This window comes from Clarias gariepinus, chromosome 6 (genome assembly GCF_024256425.1).
Source record: "Clarias gariepinus isolate MV-2021 ecotype Netherlands chromosome 6, CGAR_prim_01v2, whole genome shotgun sequence".
Classification (NCBI taxonomy): domain Eukaryota; kingdom Metazoa; phylum Chordata; class Actinopteri; order Siluriformes; family Clariidae; genus Clarias; species Clarias gariepinus.
This window is the reverse complement of record NC_071105.1, coordinates 22,727,084-22,754,506: the sequence shown is the minus strand read 5'-3', so window position 1 is coordinate 22,754,506 and position 27,423 is coordinate 22,727,084. Positions and strand designations below refer to the sequence as shown.

The 27,423-nt window shown below is 40.2% G+C and overlaps 1 protein-coding gene across 4 annotated transcripts; it reads right to left on the bottom strand.

The window, feature by feature from the left end:
• Positions 1-23,645, bottom strand: cbfa2t2 (CBFA2/RUNX1 partner transcriptional co-repressor 2). 4 transcript variants are annotated; one of them, XM_053499174.1, is made up of 11 exons: positions 23,541-23,645; positions 7,955-8,098; positions 7,163-7,404; positions 6,980-7,069; positions 5,254-5,435; positions 4,919-5,160; positions 3,946-4,031; positions 3,523-3,730; positions 2,985-3,053; positions 2,605-2,795; positions 1-2,507 (listed from the first exon to the last, which is right to left on the bottom strand). In XM_053499174.1, exons 1-11 carry the CDS (start codon positions 23,566-23,568, stop codon positions 2,214-2,216), a joined length of 1,776 nt encoding a protein of 591 aa, XP_053355149.1. In that variant the 5' UTR covers positions 23,569-23,645; the 3' UTR covers positions 1-2,213. The 4 variants fall into 4 exon arrangements, with proteins under 4 accessions (XP_053355149.1, XP_053355151.1, XP_053355150.1 ...); XM_053499176.1 differs by lacking the exon at positions 23,541-23,645 and adding an exon at positions 13,117-13,486; XM_053499175.1 differs by lacking the exon at positions 23,541-23,645 and adding an exon at positions 13,122-13,486.
• Between the last annotated feature and the right edge of the window lie 3,778 nt (positions 23,646-27,423).

Below are 27,423 nucleotides of genomic sequence, written 5' to 3'. Positions count from 1 at the left end.
TTGACACCAATGTGGAACAAAAAAAACAAATGACAAAACCCTAGCCTCTCTAAACGTGAACAAGAGAATAAATTTATTTACATATAATGTACTCCTGAGATTTAAATAGATTCAGTTGCAACACTTACAGGCAACACCAGAAAACATAACGTTCATTTCAAGGACCATTTTACACCAAGTTGATTATGCAGTTCATCAAATATGACACAATGGCATGACATTTCTGTACTGTGGTCAAACTAATGAAAGGGCGAGTTTATGCCAATCATAACAGACCTGTAAGCTACAGTACAAAATGATGATGTAGTATTAAGGATAATGTCACAAGCTTAGTGTTAAGCTTCTATCCCGCATTTATTCATAATTTACCTGGAACCTCATGATAGTAGGATTAAAATAATCTTCAATTTTTTGGGGGGAAAATGTTGTAAAAGAACAAGCTGTAAACAACCCAAACTCAACATTCTGAAGTAGATAACTTTAATTCTAGACAGTTGGATTAAACCTAGTCTTTCCATTTTACACATATAACCAACAAGCTTGTGACAATTTTTAAAAAAAGAAAACCACATCTGCAAATACATAATTGACAAATTTAGCTGGGAACATAATGTTATCTTATACTGCAGCCACAAGATCTGTGTCCTAACTTTTGCACCAGATAAGGTTTCACACCACGTGTGACTATGCACTGCTCTTCACTGCAGTCTGGAAAATTTAGGCCAGGGGGGAGTATTGCACAAAGTGAGTGAACCTGATAAGCCAAGCTTATTCCAGCAAGCCTGGCTATTTTTGTAACTTACTTCAACACTTTATATAATATTAAGAAATGCTTTTGGACAGGGCTCCTCTGTGACTGGTTATTGGTCAAGTTTAACTTGGCTTAATTGATTCTACTGGACAAAGTCTGATGAGCTCAACTAATTTGCTGCAAACCCAATAAATCTTTCATTGCATGATGCATTGTGCAGCCTGGGAGGATTTATTGGAAGTATATAGTGTATATCAAACACACACACACTTTAGATCAGACAGAGTGGCCATAAGGTCTGCATTCAGTGACATTTTTTAATGTGAAATTTTACATTTTTCTTTTTATTTCAAATTAAAGTTCTTCGGAAATAACAGATGATTAAATAGAACCTCACCCAAGATTGCTCAACTTTTTTCTTTTAGGTCATTAGCCTTTTGGAATCAACCCAGAACAATCACTGCACTAAAGGAAATAATTTCTGCATGTATTATCAGTTCTGACACATTAAGAAACGTTCTTGTATTCAGTGTATACACAAGTGCCACAAATTCAAGGGCCATCAGTTTGATAACTTGCTAAAATTTATATGCTCACTCATTTTCTATACATCACTTATTTTTAAGTCTATTCCATGGGACTTGGGGCAGTCCATCCTGATAATTAAATTGATATAAATCACATCACGGCTAAGGTGGTCCACAGCTAAAGTTTAATATTGTTCACAGATTACGGAACAGCCTGTTGGTCTAGATTAAACCTGACTACTACAAATCAGCCTGGATTTTATTAACTTACTTTGTAAAATACTCCCCCTGGTTCGTGAAACCATGCTTAAAGTACAGAAACATAAATTCATGCAAGTTGCACCATTGTATTGTTTGTTTGCTGTCTGTTGAGTTGCTGATATATTCCATTTAGACAGCAACAGCAGACTTGTATTAAATTAAATATGTTGAAGTGTAACTTTTGTGATCACAACTGTATTAATAGATGGACAACAGTGGTGTTTCTGCTTCAATATATTGCTCTACAAGCAATCGAATTGTCCAACACATGCAGCAGAAACATACACAAACATGCACACATACACACACTCACAAAAATGACAAACATTGTTTGTGCAAGAAGAATCATTAAACACCAGTTCAATGGACAGTAATGAGATACAGCCATCATCTGATGATTTTTCTTTCTATTCCTTAAACAAAGAATCAGAACATTGCTGTACTTTACTGCAGTAAAGTGATGTTCACATTCTTAACTTGAAAAAAAAAAAGAAATGTCCATACAGTTTTTTGTCCAACTGAAAAAACAATGAGCAATTACTCCCATCATTTGTGTGAAATATCCAATTACTGCGTCCATTAATGTGGCTCCTTTTTCTTGGTTTTCTGATATTAATAGTCTTTGTCATGTCACTGAGATGTAAAATGTCCATATTTCTTCTCTAGTGTTTCCTCTAATGTGTGTTGGTGTCAGGGGTGGAGGCTGAGGAGGGGCTTGGGGGAGTAGAGGCTCGTGAGGTGTTGGAGTTTTTTTCCAGGCTGAGGCTCTTGGCTGGGCTGCTCTCAGGGGCTTTGGTCAGGACGCGTGTGTTAAGGGTGGACACTCCTTTGGGTTGAGCCTGTAGGCCCGGGCTGCAGATCAGGTGGTGACGCTCCCAGTCTTTGTGCTGGCAGAAGGAGCCGCAATAGCGAGCTGCATTACACCCACTGCACGTCTCACTCGCCTTCCTGCCACAGTTCCAGCAGCACTGAGAAAAAGAGTTTGTGTGGATGGGAGTGAGTGACCTGCTTAGTTAGGCTGGGATACAGGAATACAGATGAGCAGATAAATTAATAGCCACTTACCTCGCTGGAGTCCTCTTGTTCGTTGATGACCTGAATTGCGTCCTCTGTGGCTTTCCTTTTGGCTTCAGCCAGGGTTTTTTCCATTTTAGCTCTCTCAGCTGCGATCATCTCAAAGGCCTTCTGCTCTGCCTCTGCCACCGCCTTCTGCACCTCATCCATCGCCTGCCGCTTCACCTCATTGACTGCTTCCTCTAAAGCAGTCACACAGAATCAAGATCAATTATTATAATTTTTCTTCTTCAGATATAAAGTATCTATGGAAAACCATTCTAAAAATTAGACAGGTTTGTATAATGCTTATAAATGTCAGATAAAATAAAATTCAAGGAACAGGTGCATGTGGGGGTAGTAAACAGGGTTCCTAGGGTTGCCACCCTTACCAGCTTTCCTCCAGATCTCATCGGGCACATAGCCAGAGCCAGCATGCAGAGAGATCTCCCGCTGAGGATCTGAAAGATGAAGCGAATGTTCACATTAAAACGCAGCACTCAACACCAGACGAGGCCAATACAGAGAGCGAGAAAGAGAGCGAGAGAGAGAGAGAGAGAAGGCAATCATATAGAAAGCAACTTGGGTTTTGGGCAGGGACTGATCACAGATGGTTGGAATGAGTGAATGCCAGAAAGCAGACCTCAACCAACACACACTCCTAATGTAGCAGGCTGGACACAAGCATGCAACACCTGCTCACTCAGCAGGCATAACAGACGCATGCGCACACACAAACACACTTTCTACGAGTGCATTAGAACACAAAGTCTGTTAAAGCTTTGTACTGTACTGCATCAGATCACCACAAGATGGCACAAACAAGTCACTCACATTTAAAACATTTGTAAAAGATTATACCAAAACATTTTACAACAGGAGTTAATGGAACAAACTTTTCAATAATAGTGTACCAGAGAGCAGACTCACCAGAACTGACTGCATCAGTAGAGAGAGGACTGTGCGATTTAGAGAAGGACACAGCACTGGGAGTTGGAGCACTCTTGCGTGCACCATCGAGCTGACTAGACCTCCGTCGCCAGTAGTTGAGTTCTTCGCGGTCAGATTCCTGACAGCGTCTCAGGACGCTCACTGAACGCCTCGTCTTCTCCACCATGTCCACGATGCAGTTCAGCACCTATTATTGCCACAAAGATTTGCCATTTTGTCTGTTCATTTGTACATTTTTTTATGGACAAATTCAACATGGGTGAAACCTGAACAAAAGAATTTGTGTGGTATTAATTTTAGTACACATGCAGCATTATAAAGAACCACTCAAGATTTTTTACTGCAGCTTAATGTTTTATATATACTTAGACTAGTGTGAAATTATCGATAAGTAGTTCTTACATGGTCCAGGTGTCGCCACTCATCAGCCCACTCTCTCTCAGTCAGTCTGTGGTCAACTGGTTCCTCATGGTAGCCCCCATTAGTACCTGATCACAAAAAACAAGACTCTATAGACATAGATATACAAATAGCAGTAGTTAATGGAAAAAACTCCCCATCATGTGCAACACTATATACGTGTGTGTGTGTGTGTGTGTGTGTGTGTGTGTGTGTGTGTATGTATGTATGTATGTATGTATGTATGTATGTATGTATACTTGTATGTGTATTTGTGGTTTAACACACGTACAAGACTTCTCACTTGTCATCATACTAGAAGATTTCATATAAAACAATAAAGAAGACAAAAAAAATGATTTGAAAAACAAATAAGTAACAAAACTAATTGAAAAAATACAAGAATTAAAAAACCTTAGGAAAGAAAGATACAATGATGAAAAACAGATTGCAAAAAGACCACATCACTCACAACCCACATCTGGAACTCAGCTGTCAGAATGCATTCTCCACCCCATAGTACACGCGCGCACACACACACACACACACACACAACATTCCTTCAGGGAGCCGCTCTGGCTGAGTGGAACAGGCCACTTCTAAACAAATCAAGGCTTGGATATGAGGCTCTAACAGCACACTTGCACGCGTGCACTCACACAGAGCCCACCATCAGTGTTGGGATGTTTCTACTCTTATTGCAGTTCAAACGCTCTTTAATGAAGACTGAGCATTGTGCAGAGGGAACTGGCAAAAGCTCAAGACAAGCATGAGGGTTTAGCTCATGCCTATATCAATTTACTTAATTGACCTCTTTTTCCCCCCTTTGCCTTCCAGTCTGCCACTGTCCTGTTTAGGGATTGTTTTCCAGCATAAACTTCACCCACCAAAACATGCATTTGATTTACATAATATTTGCATGGAATACTGCCATTATTCAAATGTGTATGGGTCCACATGTAAGTACAGTAATTACCAGGTAGTCGTGGCCTGTCCTTCAGTTCTCTGAGCTCCAGGATGCGATGGGGCTCTCTGTATAGGTGTGGGGTGCTGATGTCATCCAGAGCGTAGTGCTGGAGAGGGGGTGGTGTTGGATGAATCTGGAGGGGCACAGGATGGGCAGGGCTATGCCTGGGGGCGGGGCTAATTGTACAGATTCGCTTGGCTGGTGGCTCTAATGGTGCCGGGGGTCGCTCGTGGAAGCCATTTTCCTTGGCTCTAATTAAAAATGGTTAACATAGAAAAACAAAATTAGTAAACTTGATGTCAAACTGAGTGAACAGCTTTGTCTGATGTGCATCATATGAGTACCTGCTAGGGCTGTGTCTCTTGCTGTTGTCACTTGGCTCTAGCAGTAGCTCAGTGGAGTCTGCAGGAGAAGGTGCCGCTGTGCTGAGCAGCAAGTTCTCGTGTTGAGAAAGATACTGTGCTGGAGTCTGCTTAGCTGCTCGTGCACAATGAAGCAGTTCTCTCTGCAATAATGGTAGGTTTGCCTATAAAAGAAAAATGCATCAAATTCTGCTTTAAAATATGAAAACAGCCCATTATGGAGGGAAAAAAAAGGCCTGAGAATCAAGCTCAAACACGGCATTAAACGGAAAATGCATCTTCATACAGTTTCTATTTTCTGGATCTTTGACGTGGCCGAATAGGAACTCATTTTAAATTATACCTTGGGTTTCCTGTATTGCCTTAAATTTTTACAGCCTGCAGATTTGCAAGCAGTTTCATCTTTTCCCTTAAGCTGGTTCAAATTAGCCACCCCCACACAAGTCCTGAATCAGGGCTTCGAATCAATCTGTGCAAAAACCTCAAAGCAGCCTCCGTGTCTGGGACTGTGGCGTCTGCATGCAGTCTTTGATTGATGGAGGCCCTGCTCAGCATTACAGAACACTCCCTTAGCATTACGTCCCCCTCCTGACTACTGTTGGCATTAACGTCTCCAGACAAAATACACACTAAATCCGTCATGTGAAAACTCCAGAGATGAGGGGAGGAGAAAAGATTTGCAAAGTTGTCAAGATGACACAAGACAGATCTATAGCATTCCATGGACAGGACTGGTATATGGAGCATGTTATTAGAACAGACATGCTGATTACTGAAAAGCTGGTTTCTGTCAATGCTGATACATTTATTCAACAAAGAAAAACAGAACCTATTTAAGTGAATTCGACAGCATATAAAATACTACACAAATGACTAACCTGAGTTTCACCCCTAACTACAGTTTGAGGTTAGGGCATGTTTAACCCTGACCTGGCCTTATCCCAGCTCGATAAACATCCATGAAGTAGGTCAAGAATTCAAGATGGACTTCCTTGCCTTTTTTTTCTTCTTTAATTAAGACCATACTGTTGACAATTACCATTCCCTTCCTCTTTCTCAATCCCCTGCCAGTACATATGCTGCCCATCATTCAGGCAAGCAATTTCCAGGATAGGCCAATCATCTGGACGCCTGTGTTAATCTAAGCTGGAGTCCATATGTCGCTCAGCAGTCATAAAAAAATGCTGGGACACTTTACAGCCATGTTTCACACTTCCGAATGTTCTGGATACGTCTTAGATCAATGCACTAGGGGAGAAGAACAGTCTCAGAAACCCAGAGACATAAATCTGAGAAATTCCAGTTCTCAGAGAAACTGCTGTTCTGTGTATCCTTTGTCTGGAATTTCACGCCTCATGGCATCTTTTCTTAAATGTTTATTCATATGAATATTCAAAACTAAACAGGAAATGTACCCAGGCTCATTACTCATCCCATGAGTAATGACTGTGAACAAGTCTATTTCTATAATTACATACATACACATACACACACACACACACACTATTTATACACACATCACACATAGCACGTATTGTGATTTGTGATTTTAACTCTCCATCATCCAAAAGGTCTGGCTTGCAAAAAAAAAAAAAAAAAAAAAAATGAACTAGATTATCATTAGATAAATGAACTACACATTTACTCACACTTCTGGACAGACATTTACAATACAGAAAAATGGATAAAGAAGGTTTATGCTATATACCTTCAAGAAAGGGATGACAAATGGTCTTAAGGGGAAGTTTGTGGCCTCTTGTAGTCTGGAATGAAACTCCTCAATAGTGACTGTAGAATTCTGTTCAAAGGAGAGAATTAAGCGCTAAGTATGGAAATATGCAACGCAGGCATACACAGACTGACACACACAAACAGACACAGTAGTACTTACCACCAAGGCTAGGACTAAGCTCCGCACACTCTCTCCAATCTCAGGTGAGATGTCATTCCCAAACTGCTGCAATGTTGTAAGGAACCGCTTCAGTTTACTAAGTTGCCTAGCACCGCACGTCGCTGGAAGCTGCTGATTGGCCAATGAAGAGGAAGAGGAAGAGGATGGCCCGTTACTGTAGCGCTGAGGTGGGGAGGGGACAGCATTGAGGGTTGGTGGTGAATGGTTCATCCCGTTGGACACTTTTGAAGAAAGTGGCAAAAGTTAAAGGACCAATTAAATTAAATTAAATTAAATATAAACATGCTATTAAATGTAGCATTTATAACCGGTATAGCTAATATAACTGTTTATAAAAATGAGTTATAAATCATATGTAAGAAAAAAAAAAGGGATCACTGAAAGTTTCCTTTGTTTACAGGCCAGACAGATGTGTGCTGACACAGCTATAGGTGTCGAAGTGAAAAGCAGATGGACTTTTCAGGTGTGCGCACAACTGTGCTGCTAAAACACTTCTCCCAACTCCGGCCTACTCCTGCTGTTATTTTTGCTGGTACCAGATGTGATCATTGCTGGTGAAATTTAGGAAATAAAGCAGCTACTTTACTGTAGCATACATTTACACTAGGCACATTTACACTAGAGAAAAATATGCAGCTAATAGTGCTGTGAGCAACTGGTCATGAAGAATGTGTTTTTATTTAAATCAGCACCGTCTTCCTGAGCTTATATTTTTGGCACATCTCTAATGGTTTTTGGTATGGAAAGTTTGCATTCGTGTGGAGAACCTACATGCTGTGGAAGAAAAGGCAGCAGGCCGAGGCCCACTGGGGTTGACTGAGGGAAGAGGGGGCATGGCGGAGACTGCCGGTCTGGAATGAGTCTTTACATCCACTGGAGAACCGGGCATGGCAAGAACCTTCTTCTCCCCACTGTCTGAGAAAGAGAACCGATTTAATTTTAATTACATTTTTATTCTGTCATTAAACACTTCTCTACTATATAAACTTTTACACTTGGAGGGAACCAAATCACCTTTCTCCTAATATTCTGTTTATACCCCGCTAAGAAAATATTCCGGGCTAAAAATAAGTGAAAGCTCATGGGGATCACAGCACTAAGACAAAACAAACTCAGCTTTGGCCCAACACAGGGCCTTAAGGAACCTCTCTCCCATGGTTGGAAGATGCCAGATGTCTTCTGCTTATTAACCGTGGAGGCCCCACAGCTGAGGTGCAAATGAAGCAAGCTTTGTCCCTGGGAAGAATAGTCCATCATTGAGCCCCCGGTTATTTCACGCTTGCTAACTAGCCATCACAAAGGCCATTCACCACATATTTTCTGCCTTTGAATGGACCACCAAGCTCAACAGTCGTAGATCAGAGAAACTATTGTCCTTGAAAGAACCATGAGCAGAGCCATTAGCTCCATTGCGAGTATATCTGGTGCTTGAAAATGCTTTTAGAATAGTGACTAATAGACAAGCGTAGCTCGAGCTGTCAAAGGTCATGAGATGCTTCTTATGAGATGGTTCTTAGGTTTATGGGCGTTTCTTTGTGGACAAGATCATTTTAGGATCTGTTTATCCATTGGGGCTAATATGATGAATTAATGTCTAAGTATGGAAATTATAGCATATTAAAAAAAGAAAAAGAAAAAAAAAAAAAAAGACATCACCACCACTCTTAAAAACGCAACCTACTCATCATCCATACGTTTTACTCCAAGTAAGAACTAGGTGGATCAAAACTAGGTTGCATAAGCAAACACTTTTTGTAGTAAAAACAAGAAATCATCTAAATTGTATCCTTATGGGCACAGGTGCGAGACACACACACCACTATGTTTAACACACATACACAGCTTAGCACTACATGGCAAAAGCCTCCCATCTGTCTACTTATCTTCTAAAGACCTTCAATATTTATTTCTTACAGCAAATTATGTTTTTTTTCTCTTCTGTGTGACCACCTGTTTTTCACCCAAGAGGCAGAAAGGAAAGAGAACAAGTGATAGGAATGGAGGCAGATGAGGAGGAGGAGGAGGAGGAGGAGTGGATTGGCCCAGCGCCATAAAATGCAATTCTTTTTCATCCTTCTATTGAAAAATCACACAAACAACTCCTAAAATGGACTGGTGCACTTTATAGTATTAAGAAGTGGAATCGATTTTTTCATAATATATATTTAACCAAGAATTGTGATGTTTTTACCCTTTAGGTGGTGATTAAGCTCTTGCTGATCTCCGCTTCTCTTTTCTACACAAAGACCTCGTAGGTTAGAACAAATAAGCCATGTGTGACTAATTGTAGCTCTTGGAATAGGTTTGGACTTTACTCTGCGCTACATGATGCAATCTGGAGATGATCATGCTATTTTAAAACCTCATACACGTGTGCATACACACAAGGCAGCTGGATGACGAGACTTTCAGGGTGTACTGATCACCTGGAGAGATGGCACTGCTATGAACACAGCATATCTTTATCTGCTCGGCTAAATATTGAATCACCAACAACAAACAGTGTGAGTTCCGCTTTGACCTGAGCACCAACTGTTACTGTAAGGCATAAAACCATACAAACTACTGTGTACGGAAGGAGCGAGAGCAACAGAGCACACTAAGGTGTGTGAGAAAAAGAACAGGTGAGAAATATAAAAAAGTAATAAAAACGTGCTTTAGACAGACATGGTAGCTTGAAGAGAAACCTTGTTTTATATGTGCAGGTGTGCAATTTTGTTATGCAAATAAAGCAGCGCTGCGTTCACCTGTCGTTTGTTATTTAAATCTTGTTGTTTAGCTTTGTCAGTAGTCTGAGGGAGTGTGAGCATGGAAGCACATCTGTGCATTAAGCTATGCATGCTGGGGAAATGTATTGACCCGACACGTCAACCCTAAAGTCATAAACAATAAATAAAAAAAAGTAAAAAAGAATAAAAGACAGGGACACGGACAACAAAAATGTCAAGGATATTGGATAGAATATGAAAATATATATGAGAATATAGAAATGCACAAGCATAAATTACACTGTTGTACACGGGCCAGAAACAACCCCTCTAATAAACATTCAGCAAACATCAAGAGCTTCATTGAGAGTAGTCATTTTTTTTAAAGGCGTGTCGCCAAACCAGCAATCCTCTTAGCCCAGATGCACACATAAGCCCAGGTTTGTGCATAGTGCACTGCAGAGCAGAACCAAGTCCATTAGCATGAATAAGCAGAGATATTTACTCCCCCACCCCACCCCCACTGGCTAAAGCGCTTAACATTGGAGCAACTTGCACAAAGAGCTTATTTAAAAGCTCCGCTCCGCCTTTGTTTAAAACGGTATACAACTTTCCATTAAAAGCACTTGAGTGCGTCCAGACTGGAAAATCATTTAAACACGGCGCAACAAAAGACTGAAAGACTCGTAGCACCTTCGGGCACACAGCACTGACAACAACCCCCCACCCCCTCGAATCCTGAACACAAAAAGGGTTAAGCTATCAAATCTTCAACAGAGAGGATGTGTGTGTGGTGGTGGTGGTGGTGGTGGTTGGGGGGGGGGGTGTTAAGCCTCAGAGCATCTCTACCATATGGACCTAATGGGGCAGCATGCTGGCAGCTGGAGTCTCCAACAGTCACCTGTGTCTCAGCAGAAGGGGGGGCGGGGAGGGACATGGAGACGGAGAGAGGATAGAAGATGCGGCTGACGATGGGAAGTTTGTGTGTGTGTGTGTGTGGGGGGGGGGGGGGGGGGGTTGTTTCAGCTGGGGGTTGGGCAAAGGCGAGCAAAACAAAGGCTGCACCTGGTGCTTGTCAGTCCTCACACACTAACAATACACACACATCTGTTCCTCTCCAGCAATGTAGGCGGGTGTGTGCGCGTGTATGCGCGCGCACACTCAGCAACAGGTTGCACGATTGTGTGTTTGTGTGTGTGTGTGTGTGTGTGTGTTGTATAGAGAACTACTTTGGCCTTACTAATTGCAACAAAGCAAACCCCCTGTTGACCTCACACTCATCAACCGTATTCAAATTAACTTCATTTATGGCTTTCTTTTCTGTGAAAGGACAAGCCTGGGGGCGTTTATTAAGTTCCTCTGTAACAAATCACAAGAGCGATTCACAAATCTCTCACATGGGTCTCACATTGACACACACACACCACATGTGTATATCTCCTCATTAGCATAGACACAACTTGAACTAATATTTACACACACACACAAACACACGGGTATATACAGACGAGAGTCTTTCAATGTTTCATCTAAAAAGATGAAATGGGTTTCCTCACGGTTTAGGCTGGTACACTCTAGCTGGTATAGGAGCTCTGAAAATTACTATTGTATGGTTCTTTAAGGTTTAATAAAATAAACTCAAAAATAAAAATGGACTCAAAAAACTGACAGTTTAAACTCACCTTTTCACTAACATAAGCAAGCGGCTTGAACGAATAAAGTGATTCCAGCTAATGAATACTTGAACTCAATTGACTAGTGTGGGAAAAAAAAAAAAGAAGAAAAAAAAAAAAAACACTTAACTTTTCCCCTTCACACACTCCCATGCACAGCTTGTGACCATCAGGTCAAGCCTTAGTCCAGTCTCTCTAATTACAGGGTCCATGTGGAGATTAACTTACGATCATATGCCCTGGGGAATCTGGTGGACAGTGCGGGTTAAAGTTCGGGGTCGGTGAATACAGCTCAGACAAATAAGATACACCGCTGTGGCTACTGATAGCGCACTTTCACCATGAGCACAGCCGATGCCCTACAGGGCTTCACTCTCGACTCGACCCCAAGATGGGCAGGGTCATAACGGCAAGCTTATTGAGCATGACATTTCCACATCAATGGATGGTTTCATGACTTGTCAGCAGTTATTGCGGGCTAGTGCTAATAGGGTTCTTCCTGTTGGCTGGTACTGTTTCTGCCACACATGTGCGCTTGAGTGTGCTTGTTCTAGCATCTATGTTTCGGAAACCCCGAAACATGCCCATGAACATGTACTACCTCAAAGCACGCCTTTTTTTCTTCTTTTTTTTCACTAACCAAATAAAGTACACAAGCTGAACTATCTCGCCCTCCGGACTATTTAGCATCATCTCTCTTTTCTTTATGAGGTCTGAATAACAGCGCATGATAATTACACACAACACAAAATTTTACATTGACAGAAAAGCAGACAAGCAAGAAGAGATCATACCCACCACCCCCTCCATACACACTCTCAGGACTGTCAGGCTGACAGTGTGCAGCATGCTCTGGTGTGTGTCTGTCAGGGCTTGCCGGGAGATTGTGTTCGCTAAGATTATGCAGACCTGCACTGACGAGCAGTCTACAACAAACACTGCCCTGGAGTCCGCTTTTCCAGTCTGATAAAGCACAGCTTAAAGCAAGTCTGGGAAATTTACTGTTACTAAACAGACGTTTTTGGCAAAGCCTCAAATGACGCCTTCTATCCACATTAATTGCACAATTCGTGCATGGATACCATGTATCTAATCATCCAATACCTCACTTACACAAAAAGCCCAATTTTGAGCTAAAGTCACTTTTTTGTTCTAAATAAGGAAGTGAGGTAAGGCTAAGGTTTGTGTACCGATGATGTTGACCACACACAAATCTTTAGCAAATGAGGAGTTGGTGATGATGAATCGCTCTCAGGCTTACCAGTGTGGAAATCTCCTCTCGCTTAAAAGTATGTGCCATGTCGAAGTGGCATTGACTAGTTTTATCCTCAGCCAGTAAACATCATTACAACACCATAACACTGGCATTTAAAAACAACCCCTTACCCCCCCAAAAAAAGAAAAGAAAAATAAGTCACCCAAATAGATATTTTCACGTAACTACTAATTGCATGCTTCAAGAATGACCTAATTTTGCTCAAATGAGTAATCTTAAATGTCTTAAAAGTGCAGCCATACATCAACATATTTGCAGATATATTTCCACACACACCTCACCTCTCTGTGGACGGTCCTTTTTTCCTTCACTCTTATTCCAAAAACAAATCAGTCCCTTGGTTTAGCTTGTTTACGGCTCCCTTTCGCTTCTCTTTTCTCGCCTTCATATGTGGGGCATGTGTCTAAGCCCCCTGCATATGTAAGCTGCAGCCCAAGCTCTTCTTGCCGCCAGAGAAACGCAGATGGAGTCCAGATGGGCGAGGAGATTCAAAAAGACTTCTTTATTTCTCCCTCGCTTCCTTTCTCGCTGGGGTTGTAGCTCTATTTGTCGCTCCACTTTTCTTTTTCCCCCCTTCGGTCTTTTGTTGCTCAGCTATCCAAACCCTTTCACTCCTTAACAATCTCACTTTGTTTTTCTCTCCCGTCTCTTCCTCACACACACACACACACACTCCCCCAATTCACGATGCTCACTTGAAGCGTAGCCGGCTGGGCTAACAACACGCCCACTCGGTGGCTCTCGGCCAATCAGCTGATAATCTATTTAATGCATTTAGTGAGGCAGGTTTGGTGATTAACATAACTAATTGTTCTGGCACTAAAAGGTCAAACAAAGTATGTGCCAGGAAGAGGGGAAAAAAGATGGGTCAGTTAATGAAACACTCTGAATAACCACACCATAGTGCTGTGCACTTAAAACGACCTACATTTAAGAAAATATTGTGTTATTGTTGGATTTAATCATCAAGCCTACCCAAGATGGCCTTATTTAACGTTAGTCACAACGGAAACATTGGATCAATTGATATGAAATTTTAAACAATGAAAAAGAGATAAAAAAAACAAAAACAAATTAAAGCAACAATCGTATGTACTAGTATACTTGACAGAATACCATGATATTTACTGAAGCCCTGCCAGCAAAGCTAAATAAACACAGTGGATGTGTGAAAGTAAGACAAGCAGTCCATTAGTAAGTGTTAGATATCTCTCTTTTGCAGACTTGGGTTCAAGTGTCAGACTGGAGCAATGAGGTCCAAAACAGCTGCTAAACAATTAAAGTGTAGTTGTAAAAAGAAAAACGGCTAAATACTGAGTGTGTGAGTGTCTGTGAAGCTCTTTAATCTACCTCGGTAAGGTTCAGAAAATGTATTAAGTCGTTTAAAGAGGACCAAAATTACCCTGTATTGATCAGAAAAAGCAATAATTTAAAGAGCTTGAGCTCTTGATTCTATAAACAAACTAGTTTTTAAAAAACTACAATTCAAAGGTTTCTTTTTGAAAATGTAAACATTACTTATTTACTACAATACATGTATGCACACGTATTTTAGCACTCTTACATCATTAAATTTTTTTTAAATAAATAAATTTAAAAAAGCATATGCACAGAATAAAGTCTGATCACAATCTTCAACTCGCTATCTATAATTCCCTCATGACCATGTTAGGATGCATGAGCTCAGAGTTTAAAACACACACACGGTGGAAACAGCTGTGCAGCCATCCTACACACAGCTGTGTTCCTCTTTCCAGGCTGATGTGGAAACGCATGTGAGGCTGCATGTGAAAAATACAGCATCCTAAAAATCCCATTTACTTCTCATTTAAATCTGCAGCAGCGATTAGCTACTTAACGTCTTACAGATTATTTACACTAGATTTTAATCTACTGCGCTTCATGTTTGAAACCTCGAACCAGTCTAGATGGCATCAGTGTATTTGGAGAAAAAGCTAAAATTCATTTGAATACATTCAACTGAAATGGAATGAATGGGTGCAAGTTATTCAAACTCAATCAACTGAGGTCAATGCTCACAGCTCCGAGTTAATCCAAGTTTACGCCAACTGGTTTCATTTGCATGCGAATAAAGAGCTATAGGTCTCACCCCAGAAAAGTTCAGGACCCGTAAAAGCAAGGTGATGTGTGTGCACATGTGACGTTACACAATGTGTAGGGGGTGGGACTGGATGGAATTTGCATACAAAATGTGAAGACAGCATAAGACACAGGAGTGTGAGAAAACAGAAGTATTCAGAGTCGTAATTCGGGACAATTCACAATTACTTTCAAAACACTGTTCAAGTTGCTGAAGGTGTAATTACTGTAAAGTATCTCATCACTCCCTTCTCAAAAATGCAGTTTGTTAATTCAATCAGTTTTCAGGTACTCTGTTATTCTGCACTGTTCAACTTTAAAGCAGTCCAGTTGTTGATAGATAAGCAAAGCAGAAAAAGAATTGAACATGAGAGATAATCAGAGTACAAGATCACCAATTATATCTGATTTATCTGGCAGTAAGTCTCCCCATCAAAGTCTTTTTCTCAAAAAAAAAAAAAGGAAAAAAACAATGTTTCCATTAGCTATGGCTGTGATCTAAAGTTCAAAACTTTTACTTGAACTTGAGAGTGAAAACAAAGAAATCCCACTGGCTTCCATTTGGAAAGAATAATAAACATCTACTCATCCAATTAGCAGAAAAAAAAAACATTTTAGAGGACCTAGGTTGCTTCTGCACTCCGTTTTAATATGGTATGAGGATCGATAAAAGCCAGTTTATACAGATGTTCGACACATAGAGGAAGGAATTTAAAAAGGTAGGCAGACATTCCAGTCTTACCTACCCAAAACCGCTGTCTTCCCTGCCAACAAAATTTTTCACAACCTTCTCCCAGCCATGCACTCCCCACTACCTCCCTTCCTCCCTCCCTTTCTCTCTCTATCTCTCCCCTCTCACGCTGGGTTTTGGAGTGGCATTCCTTCTCTCTGCTCTCGGCTCCAGTATGTCTGGCCATGCTGCACGCCTGGGAGCCATTAGTTCAAGTAAAGCCTGACGCACCCAGCCTACCCCCATTATAGGCACATGAGAGTGAGCGCACACACTCAAACACGCTTACTTTGTGGAGCGAGACTGTATATACATAGAAGATTTTAAAAAGACTGAAAAATGATAAGCAGAGAAAAGTGTTGTGTGATGAGGAACGATTGAGAATGCAGAGTGTCTAAAAGGTAAATAAATAGAATTCTGTCTGCATGTGCATGTATGTGTGTAAAAGAGAGAGCGAGAGAGAGAGAAACAGGGAATGAAAGTGAGAAACCATGGGTAATGAGAATGTTTGTATGTGCATGAGTCTGCACTAAAATTTATGAGAGGTGGGTCACACGCTCTCTTGGCAGGAGCACCCCAGAGTTTCCACAGCTTGCAGCCAAGAGCACAGATGAAGCACGTGTGCACACACTCACAGAATCAAGCTGCAAAATCATTTTGCCTTCCAAGTCTCAAATCAGTATGATTCTTATATGATATATGCCTGTACAACCATCAGCCATAACGTTATATCCAACTGCCTGCCAGTTTCCTCCCAAAATACCCCAAACCATTAAGGTATTGACTCCACTTGATGTCTGACACCAAGCCGTCAGAAGCAGATCCTTTAAGTCCTGCAAGTTGTGAACTGAGGCCTCCATGGATCTGACTTTTTATCCGCACATCCCACAGATGCTTGACTGGATTGGGATCTGGAGAATTTGGAAGTCAGCACCTCAAACTCGTTATTTTCTTCAAACTTTTAGTGAGCCGTTTTTGCAGTGTGGCAGGGCGCATTATCCTGATGAAAAGGACCACGGTCATGTACTTGGCACTTAGCCTGGTCTACTACAATGTTTAGGTAGATGGTATGTATTAAAGTAAAATCCACATAAATGGCAGAACTCAGGGTTTCCTTGCAGAGCACTGCCCAAATCGTTACACTGCCTCCACTAGCTTCTTCCCATAGTGAATTCTGGTGCTGACTCTTCCCCATTTAAGCGACACACACACCAGGCCATTCACGTGATGTAAAAGAAAATCATAATTTATCCAACCAGGCCAACTTCTTAAACTCCTCCTGCCCAAAGAAGGTGTTTTTGGTGGTGGACACAGGGTTAGCGTGAGCACCTTGACTGGTCTGCGGCTACACGGGCCCATGCGCTGCCCATATTCAGTTGGAACAAGCTTCAAATTTGGACTTGCTCTGTCCCAGACATGTGGCAATAACAATTTGACCCTTTTTGAAGTAATTTAAATCATTATACTTGTTTTTTTCTTTTTCTTAAATGTTATTCACTACGCCCGTCAGTGGTCATAATGTGATGACTGATCAATGATGTTGGTTTTTCGGCTGCTATTTATATAATTATTTTTTTTAACATACAAGCTATATAAATAGCTTAATTATACTCAAATAATATGTCTGAAAAGCTGTGAATTGTGGTAGGTGAGTTTGTATTGGAATTGTATTGGAGGTTGACCATGAATATAAGCTGCGAATAAAGTGTGTGGTCTACTCGCTGCTACTCCTCACACTGCTGCAATGTTTCGCCTGTCCTTAATCGTGCCTGTTGTATGCACTATAGACGCTCCGCAGTCTGATCTGGGCCTTTAGTAGTTAGGAGCTGGGCCTGACGTACACGTTTTCAATACGGGTACTTACAGGCGTGTTACAGTCGCCGAGGGATGCCTGTGATATGCATACAGTATGACATAAGATGACGCTGCTTACCTGAACAAAACACCGCCTGGCCGACCACGCAAATAAACAAACAAATAGAATTTCGGTTTTATGTAAAAAGGACAACCATAGACACCACAGAACAGGAGGAGGACCCCAACAGGTCTTGTTGCACCTAGAGGTCTAGAACCCAAACCATAGTTGCTTATTATGCTATGAATAATCAGTGTAAATAACTTAAATAAATAAATTATAACAATATCAAAGGCAGCTTTAGAAATTAAGTCTCCTTGCCGGAACAAGAACATGCAAGGCACAGTGAGTGCTAATAGAAAATGGGTCTACAATAATAAAACAAAAAGCAAGGAAAAAAAGGTGAAAGTGTTCCTTTGCTCAAAAACAGTTGTTTTGCTTAAAACATTTTTTTAAAGGGTATGGTTGCGCGTGTCCGTCACCTGAAATTTATCCTTTAATCCGTCTTTCGGCCTCTTGCGAGCCTCTAGGCGAGAGACGCAGCTGTGTTATTACCACACACACAGACCTGTGCTTTGTAAATGGCCCAGCTGTGGTGTGCTGAGAACACCTGGCAGTAAGGGGAGCCTGTGTGGTAGCATGCCTTTCCTCAGGTTGGATTGCAGGACCTGTTCTCACTTGTCGAAGGCACCCTCTGCATCTCCAGCTCTTTCCAAGGCTGTTTATAATCATATATCATTGAAAAAAGTCTTCTGCATGCAAATTATATTTACTGTACAAAATAACAGAAGTTAAGATACCAACTGCTTTTAGGTATTTGACCATTATGTTTGTGGGCTATAACCCTAATGAAGGAGACATACTGTAAAAAAGTCAAAGTATTATTACAGAAAAACTTAACCAAATTTTTATTTGTAACATCTGCACTATAGACAAAAAGGCCACAAGCACTCCTTGTGCCAGTATTTAAAAACCAGGTGAACCATTTGAGGTGCAGGGAATTTGAATAGTGAAATTAGTATTCTGCCTGGTGTTTGATATGCTCTTCATGACGTCAGTGAGGAAATAAATAAATAAATAAATAAATAAATAAATAACACACACGCACGCAGTGCTGTGAAAAACATATTTGCTCCTTTCTTTTTTCCTGCATATTTTTCACACATAAATGATTGTCAAACAAATTGTAATATTTCATGACCATAAGCAGATAAAAACAATCCAGTTTTTTACATAATGATTTAATTTATTAAGAGGGGAAAAAAGGTTTTGAAACTAACTTGACCCTGTGTAAAAAAGCAATTGCCTGATTATGCCACTCCAAAACCTGTTTTTTTTTAAACCTATTCAGACCTGGACTTTCTGGTGCGTTTTGCATCATTGTCCTTCTGCATAACCCAAGTGAGCTTGAGGTCACAAACTGATGGCCTGACATTCTCCTTCAGGATTTTCTGGTAGGGAGCAGATCAATGATGGAAAGTTTTCCAGCAGCTCCAGACCATCACACTACCATTACCATGTTTGACTGTTGGTATGATGTTCTTTTTATGAAATCATGTATTACTTTTTGCCATAAGGTAACATGATGCACAATTTCCAGAGTCCAGAGAATAATTGGTCAGTAGTGGCTTTCGCCTTGGAACTGTCCCATGGATGCCATTTTTGCCCAGTCCATTTCCTATTGCTGAATCATGAACACTGACCTTAACTGAGGCGAGTGAGGTCTGCATTTCTTTATATGCTGGTCTGTGTTCTTTTCTGTTCTTGAGTTGTCGTTGTGCTCTTGGAGTAATTTTGGCCACCCACTTCTGAGAAGGTTCACCACTGTCCCAAATAGCTCTCACCGTTGTTCGCTCGAGTCTCAAAGCCTCAGAAATGGCTTTGTAACCCTTTCCATACTGATACATACAATTACTTTGTTTCTCATCTGTTCTTGAATTTCTAGATCTTGTTGCTTTTTAAAAAAACTTTGTGTGATTCACTTTGTCAAACAGATTCTATAAGTAATTTCTTGATTCAAGAAATTGAAATTTTAAATGACAATGAAATTTTACTCCGCTTTCCAAACATCAAAGTTGATTCATGATTTAACAGGGTGGGAATTACTTTTTCACACAGAGCCAGGAAGATTTGGACATCTTTTTCCCCTAAAAAAAAAAATGTTCATTTTAAATTGCATTTAAATTTTAAACTTGTTTGACAATTATTTATGTGAGACCAATATGCAAAAAAAAATAAATCTGGCAAGGGGTAAATACTTTTTTTTACGATGCTGTACATTTGTGTGTACAACAACCTCGTCTTTAACGTCTCTGCAGTGTCCCAGGCTGATCACCTCCATGCCATGCCTCCTGCATCGCATTGATGCAGTAATTTGTGCTAAAGAAGCTCTAACCATGTACTGAGTGAATAATTTAACATACTTTTTAGAATGTCAGTATTGTTAATTCTTTTTTTATTGATCTTATAAAATACTGTAATATTAAAAGTTATTAAATTATAGATTTTTATGAGCTGTAACCCAAAATCATCGAAATAAAAAAAAAATCCTTGAAATATTTTACTTGACATGCAATGAATTTAAAATACATGAATTGTACTTTTTAAATTACCAAAAAAAAAAAAGATTTTTTGAGATGCTCTTGTGTAGTCTGTCAACACACAGTAAGAGTTCTCACAGTCTCAAGTGAGGGAACTTTTCCTTTCCTCCACCCCCCCCAATAATGCATTGACATCCGCTGACAACCATGGAACAGCTGGCTTTCCTATTGAAAGTGGGAGGAGAGCGGGAGTGGAGGGGTGTAAGACAGAGGCAGACAGCAGGACGGAGATCTTAAGAGTGTGAGAGTGTGTGTGTTTAAGACGGAGAAGCTTAATGTGCTGATAAGCCTCTTTCACAAGGTTTAGAACACTCTCCCTATGATAGTCTACTGACTGACTGGTGGCTTTGTCCCATCCAGGAAAAAAAAAAAAAAAAAAAACTGGAGGGGGAAAAAAAGAGAGAGAAAGAGAGAGAAGGAGGAGGTCTGACCTGAATCAGACAGTAAGAGATGAAAAAGTGAGATAAAAACACATGCCTCTCACTACTGCAAGGGCTTTTCAAAGCTCATTAGTGCCAAAGAAAGTGAGATAACTGAGATTTCTAGCAGGCGATGCAGATGCGCTGGAACACTCTAGTGGAACCAAGGAACACCACTGTTAGTATCATGCAGCACTCATGATGATTCAAAACATTCTAACAAAACAAATGCTGGTTAAGAAGTCATTTGTTGTTCCTTCTATGTCAGTTAACTAAATCTGTCATTACTCAGTTTGAATAACCTTGAAATCAACCAGGCTGCTCCAGAAAAGAGCCAAAGTCGGTGCAGAGTTATCAGCTTGGAATCAAGACTTGGTCAACGCTGGACAACTTAAAGAAAGACAGAAGGCAGCAATCAGCATTAAAGACAAGCTCATATCCGCAGTTCTAAACTCGAGGCAAAGCCTGACTCCAGGAGGTCCGGTCCCACTAATAACCCTGTCTCCAGTGGAGCGCCATTCTGGGCAACAGGCGCTGGTGGAAGGAGCCGAGACATCTGGATCCCATCTTTTCCAGCCTGTCCGCACAGCGCCACGCAACAAGAAACATCTGGTAAAGCTGATGTCAATTACTTCATCACATCTCCCTTCATGGATAATCTGTTCTTAAACACTCTTCTCTTTTTCTTTTTCTCTCACACACAGAGAAACAAAATGATAGCAGGAACATCTACAGCTGTAAGGCCAAAGAATTATTGCACCACCACCCCCTCACATTATATATATATATAAAATTGCATTGGGTGAACTTGCTACATACACTTTTGGTTCGACAGTAAAGCTGTTGCATATATAATTTACATTTTCATTAAAAATTTTTGCAAATAAATTCCATAAAAAATAGGTCTGGATTCTGCCAGCAGCCTTCTGCAAGAATAAAAGAAACTTCAACATTTTTTCCCCAAAAAGAACTCATAGTTTCCAATAAAGTCTAAGAAACTAGACTCTAGCGGCACAAACAAGCTTGACGGTTCACGGGAGGTCAACACATTCGGGGAGGCTCTAAGTCAAAATCTTAAAACAAGACTGTTCTAGCCTAGAGCTTCTTTAAACACATACAGCTGCAGAAACTGGAGGGGAGATCCAAACTCCAACCTCTCTTCTCTCCGGCTTCCTTCTTGACATTCACAAACTCTCCCGTGCGACGAAAATGATGGACTGCCAGCACTGCAGAGCCTCACAGCAGCAAGAGCCAAAACCAATTAGAGCTCTAATTCAAACCTGAAGGGCCTCATTGTACACAGTTCAAGTGAGAGGAAAGAAATCTGATTCACACATGTAGACACAGAGCTAGAATGGAGGTGGAACACTATCCCACTGTCCAAGTGTGCACATAAAACAAACAAAGAGTAATGTGAAAACTGGATTGCACTTGTGTATATTGGGTGCTAAAAGAGCAACCTGTATACATGCGTAGTAACATACTGTTTGAAGGCAATGGACATTTCACTACTTGTAAGATGGTTGAGCACCAGCAGGCTGACATTGTGGTGACCTTTATCGCTGCCTCATACAGGTTACTGTGTGCTCAAAGATTTAATTTTACTTAAATTTAGGTAGAGATTCTACTTTAAAAAAATAACCAAAAAACATTCAAATTGGTGGATAAGATGCATGCAGGCATAAATAAGTGTGTGTATGTGTGTGTGCACACGCTGCGATGAACTCATGTCTCATCCAGGATACATTCCTGCCTCATGCCCAGCATTCCTAAGACAGACTCTAAGTCCACAACAACCCTGAATACAATAAAATCGTCTATTGAAAATAAACAAATAAAAGACAGTTCAGTCACCATCATCAATTGAGAATTTAAGCACTGCCCTCTTGTGGTGCAATCATTCATAACACTATCTTATCTTTAGCATCATCACAATCATGAGCATCCTTGCCTTCATCACCAAGTTTTGTTATTTATGCTTCGACTACACCCAAAGTGCTCAAGAACAGCCGGTCTCAGCTCTGGGTTTTGGCACCGATGTTTCTGGAGACAGACAGACGCACCGGCATGCTGAGGCCTCCTGCGGTTCTGTTCTTTAGCAGCACTACGGTCCAGATGGTGTGAAACTTCACTGAGTGGATTAACTCCAAATCCCCTGTATGAGCAATGGGAATAGTTTTCCTCGAAGCATTTCCCACGTTAACATGACTATTCGAGGAACCTTTGGTCCCCATAAATCTTCAAATACATAAGGCTGTTCATACACCAACACACTATTGAACTAACTACTAGTATCTGCTGAGGCTATTTAACAACGTGTGGGTGATGTAAGCAAAATTACACAGTTTAAGCAAATGTATCTGGAGAAGACTAAAGTTTAGACATGTATTAGAAGATTATATACACTCAAGAAAATAAAAATGTACTATATATTTTATTGACACTGGGGGAAGAGATTTATGTGTAAATAAAATGGGTCTTTAAAGTATAATTATATACATATAATCCTTTTTAATGAATGGTACAATCATTCACAAAAGTGTAGAAAATAAACCCTTCTTAATAACCAGGAAGAATATGCTTAGATTATTTATTCCTTAAACGTAAATTTATATTTGTGAATATACAAAATGTTTTTATGTCCGTGTAAACAATATAAATTAAAAAGAAGAAGAAAAAGATAGGAACTACGTTAAGCAGCACAAACATTTCCTTGAATACTGTACAGTTTTCAGTCCTGTAAAGATGTTTTTTCTATTTTCTTTTCTCCAGACTTTCATCCATACTAAACCCCAGTCTTTAAATTTGCGTAAGCAAACTGCAAACAGCCGTTAAAATTCAAAACACATCTAAAATATATAGTAACAAGGGAAACTGCCAGTGTGTCTGCAGCGCGACCCTAATGAACATTACTGTAATAACTGAACTGAAACGCAATTCATACAATTCAAACCGGCGTAAAGCGCCGGAATTTAATAATAAATAACTTAACTTACATTGGAAAGTGCCCGAAATTCCGACCATTACTCCTGGCGGGTGTGAAACCTCAGTGAAGTGTCCGTTATCACACAAACAGCGGCTCTCCGACCTGCTCACGACTACCAGCCCCACGCGACTAAAGCGCGCGCGCTGAACAACTGACGGAAAAGAGAAATAAGAAGCGCGGAGGGGCGGGGCTAACACCAAAGAGACACGCGAGCTCGCGCTGCCTCATCACGTGTGCTAGCACGTGCGCAACCTCGCTCGTAATTGATAAACGCCCCATAAACACCTGCGTCTAATTAGCTACCTGATCAGCCTAGAGGCACGGCGCGTGGCTTAGTCGTATAACTCGATGTAAATAAATATGTACGGCTTTAATTAGCTTAGAGATATTATCTTTAAATGAACAACAATTGAGTGTGTTGAAAGTCAGATTGGGCACACAGTGTTTATATCCTTAAGTAGAAAGCAAGCCCAAAGTTAAATTTAACTAGTCACAAACTTGATAGTAACACTACGATCGTGCTTGAATTAAGTACTGTTCTAGCCAAGATAATAGAAATAGACAGGTAGATAAGCACATAAAAGTGGATGTTGAGGTCAATATCAACTTGCTAAAATCAGAGGAGAAAGGTATAGTGTGGAGAAATGTAAAAAAAACATAACAAACAAACAAACAGAAAAAAAAACAATGGCAACAGAAGTGGGATAATGAACCAAAAGCAAGAAATTCAATACAGGAAAATCAAAAAGAGGAAATATTAATTATCAGACTAAGAATTATACACAGCAAACTAAACAGCCATCTATTATAGTAGGTAAACACCCAACAGGATGCCAGGAAAGTGATGTATTGCTCTTGTGCAGAGAATATATGCAGAAGAGACTAGATATAGTGACAGCACCAAGAACTAGAGAGAGGAGAAAGCAATGTTAAGAGTCTTTAAAACAGGTAGTCACTGATCAGAGAAGGAAGCATTTAATGGTGTTTTTAAAAAAGACTGAACTGGAAAGTCAGCTTTATAGAACAGGGTAGCTGAGGAGAAAGATGTATTGGTGGCCATGATGCAACCTACAGAACTAGATGCTGAGTGGTACTGAAATTGAAACATGTCAAAAACAAAGAGTGTTTGGAAGTAACAGATAAAGCAGACAGAAAATTCAAGACACAGAACAAGTCAAGACAATATCAGGGAAGGATGCATAAGATGTTTTAAGAAAGTCTGGTCTGGAACGTCGGCTTTAAGAAGCCGCAAAGTTGAGGGAGAATGAGATTTACAGTTGCCGGCAAGCAAGCAAGCTACTGGATTCCAACTTTATATATACCTTAATACCCCTATCTCACCTACGCAGTTTGACTCACGGTGAGATGCGAAGTTAGGCACTGTAAGTTGCCGCGATTGCCCGCGGCAACTCACAGTGTGAGTTAAAAATTTAATTTTTAAAAATTACATTTTTAAACATGTATAATTTTTAAACATGTTACATTTTTTGTGCAGAAAGATGGAAATGTACTCATTGCGCCAAAAACTCGCGGTGAATCATGATAAACCGTACTTATGGCCATCGGCCGAACCGCGTAGGTGAGATAGGGGTACGCGGTTTCGCGCGGTTGTCATAAGTACGGTTTATCATGATTTACCGCACGTTTTTGGCGCTGTGAGTACGTTTCCATCTTTCCGCGCAAAAAATTAAACGTTTAAAAAAAAAACGTGTTTAATTTTTTGCCAGTCCTCGCGAAAGCTTGCGGTCCTTACAGAACTTCGCGAAACGCCAGCGGAACGTCGGCGGACAATTGCGGCGACTCACGGTGCCTAACTCCGCATCTCACCGTGAGATAGGAGTGTAAGAAGAAGAAGACGAAGGAGTAGATAGACACATATGAAGCAAAAGGCATTTTTCCAGAAATTGAGAAAAAATAATTTATCCACATAATACCAAATACAAAGACAGAATTATCTTCTCAGAATATTGTTGTTCTGACAGTTGCTCTCTTTAAGGATCGTCACAGCAGATCATCCAATTCACACATTTTGATTTTTGGCATAGATTTGGATAGCCTGCCTAACACAACACTTCTCTTTTTTTTTTTTTTAGCCTGGGACTGGCACTAAGGGTGCCCTGCAAAGCCAGTGGGTGGGTGGGGGTATTGGCTTGAATGAAACCCAGGCCTTCTGCATGAACTAGGGCTGCACAATTTGTTAAAATAATTTAGCAATAATTTTGTCACATGTTACAATTGTGAATTAAACTGCGACATGTAACTATTAAATGTTTAGTTGTGTTTAAAAATGTATTTATTTAGGCTGACAGCAAATTAATAAATGATCTTATTAAGTTTAATAATGTTTATTTACAACCTAAAAAGTATTTCAACAAATAAACAAATGCTTATTTTTTTTTTTTTTTTACAAAATACATAAATTCTGACTATGTGTATATTTCCTATAATAAATTGCAGCCTTTTTCAATTAAATAATTGCACAGTTCAGTTTTATTGCAAATTCAATTTTATGCGATTAATTGTGCAGCACTGCTAGAAACCTAGTTAAAGTTAGGTAATACTTAATATAGGTAATATTTAAATTGGGTGCAGGTACAACACATTCCAGTTTCACTCAACCAAATTGCCAAATGACTATCCACTGACACAAAAAGCAAAATGTGTGGATATACCAAAAAATAAGGCTTAACGACTAGCCTTAAGTGAAATAGATGTTTTGAATTTTTAAATAAATATGGTTTATATAAATATATACTCTACATTTTGGCACACATTATATTGTCATATATAAAAATTATTTTTTATTTGGTATGTGTGTGTATTTTGACAGTTTAGGTTTTATTTTTGGAATTCTCATAATATTTATGGTCCTATTGTCTGGCTCACACATCACTCACTGTCAGATGCTGAGTATTAAACCTCACCTGGGAATAGGATGTACCGCAGTAGCCCCAAGGGAAATCAAATGAGTAACGCATGGCTGTCAGGTAAGATAAACCAAATGAAATCTGATAATATATGAGAATATTCTGTGCACCACAGCTCTCCAATTCAAACTATATCTCAGGAAGCCAAAATTATACAGTACAAGTTTTAACCCAGCGCTCCTGTCAGTGGCGGCCGGCCCATAGGGGGCGCTGGGGCACCGCCCTCCCTGATAAGAGGGGCTAAAAATGTAAAATATATTTTTACAAATTAAGTTTTTTAATTCGGTTTACCCACCAGTATGTGCCTATATGCGATATGAATAACATATACAACATTTCCCACCTAGTGACATTCATTCACCAGTGAATTTCCACAGACAGACTTGTATCGTTTCTGTCATGGGGCGCTGAGAAAAAGCGCCCCTGAGTGCAGCCAAATAGCCAGTCATGTAGCTGTTGCTAGGGTAAATTAATAAATATGCGGCCAATCGGGTTCTCAGAATTTTATGGTCTTGGGGCGCTGAAAATTCTGCCCCAAGCAGCAGAAAATACCGCGAGATTTAAGTTTTTTTTCTTTTGAGGCGCGGTCAATCAGAGAGAGGCGCGGTCAATCAGCGTAATGATGGCGAACTTAACGAGCGAAGAGCAGTTTCCACCAAATTCGGTGAGATCCTTATTAATATACCCGTTTTAGACTGTTGTGTTAAATTGCATTTTTAAAACTGTTTTTCTTTGTGTGAACCACTTTGAGATGCAACTTTGCTTGAAAGGTGATCCAGCTGATCATACCCTTTGATGTTGATTATTGTATTTGATACTCTCTTAAGAATGCATGGCGTATTATACAAGGGAAATTTGTTCATTTACTTTATCTGTGAAACTGGTGATTTTGAGGAGGAGATTAAATCATTACTGTTAATTGTAATCATCGTCTGACTGTTGATTTTAATTCTTATATTGGACTAA

Coding starts and splice junctions, on each gene's coding strand:
- cbfa2t2 (XM_053499174.1), bottom strand. CDS start 23,568: ATGGTCGGAATTTCGGGCACTTTCCAAT. Junction 7,405..7,954: donor TGCCTTTTCTTCCACAGCAT/GTAGGTTCTCCA, acceptor TTTCTTCAAAAG/TGTCCAACGGGATGAACCAT. Junction 3,731..3,945: donor AGTGGCGACACCTGGACCAT/GTAAGAACTACT, acceptor TGGCAATAATAG/GTGCTGAACTGCATCGTGGA.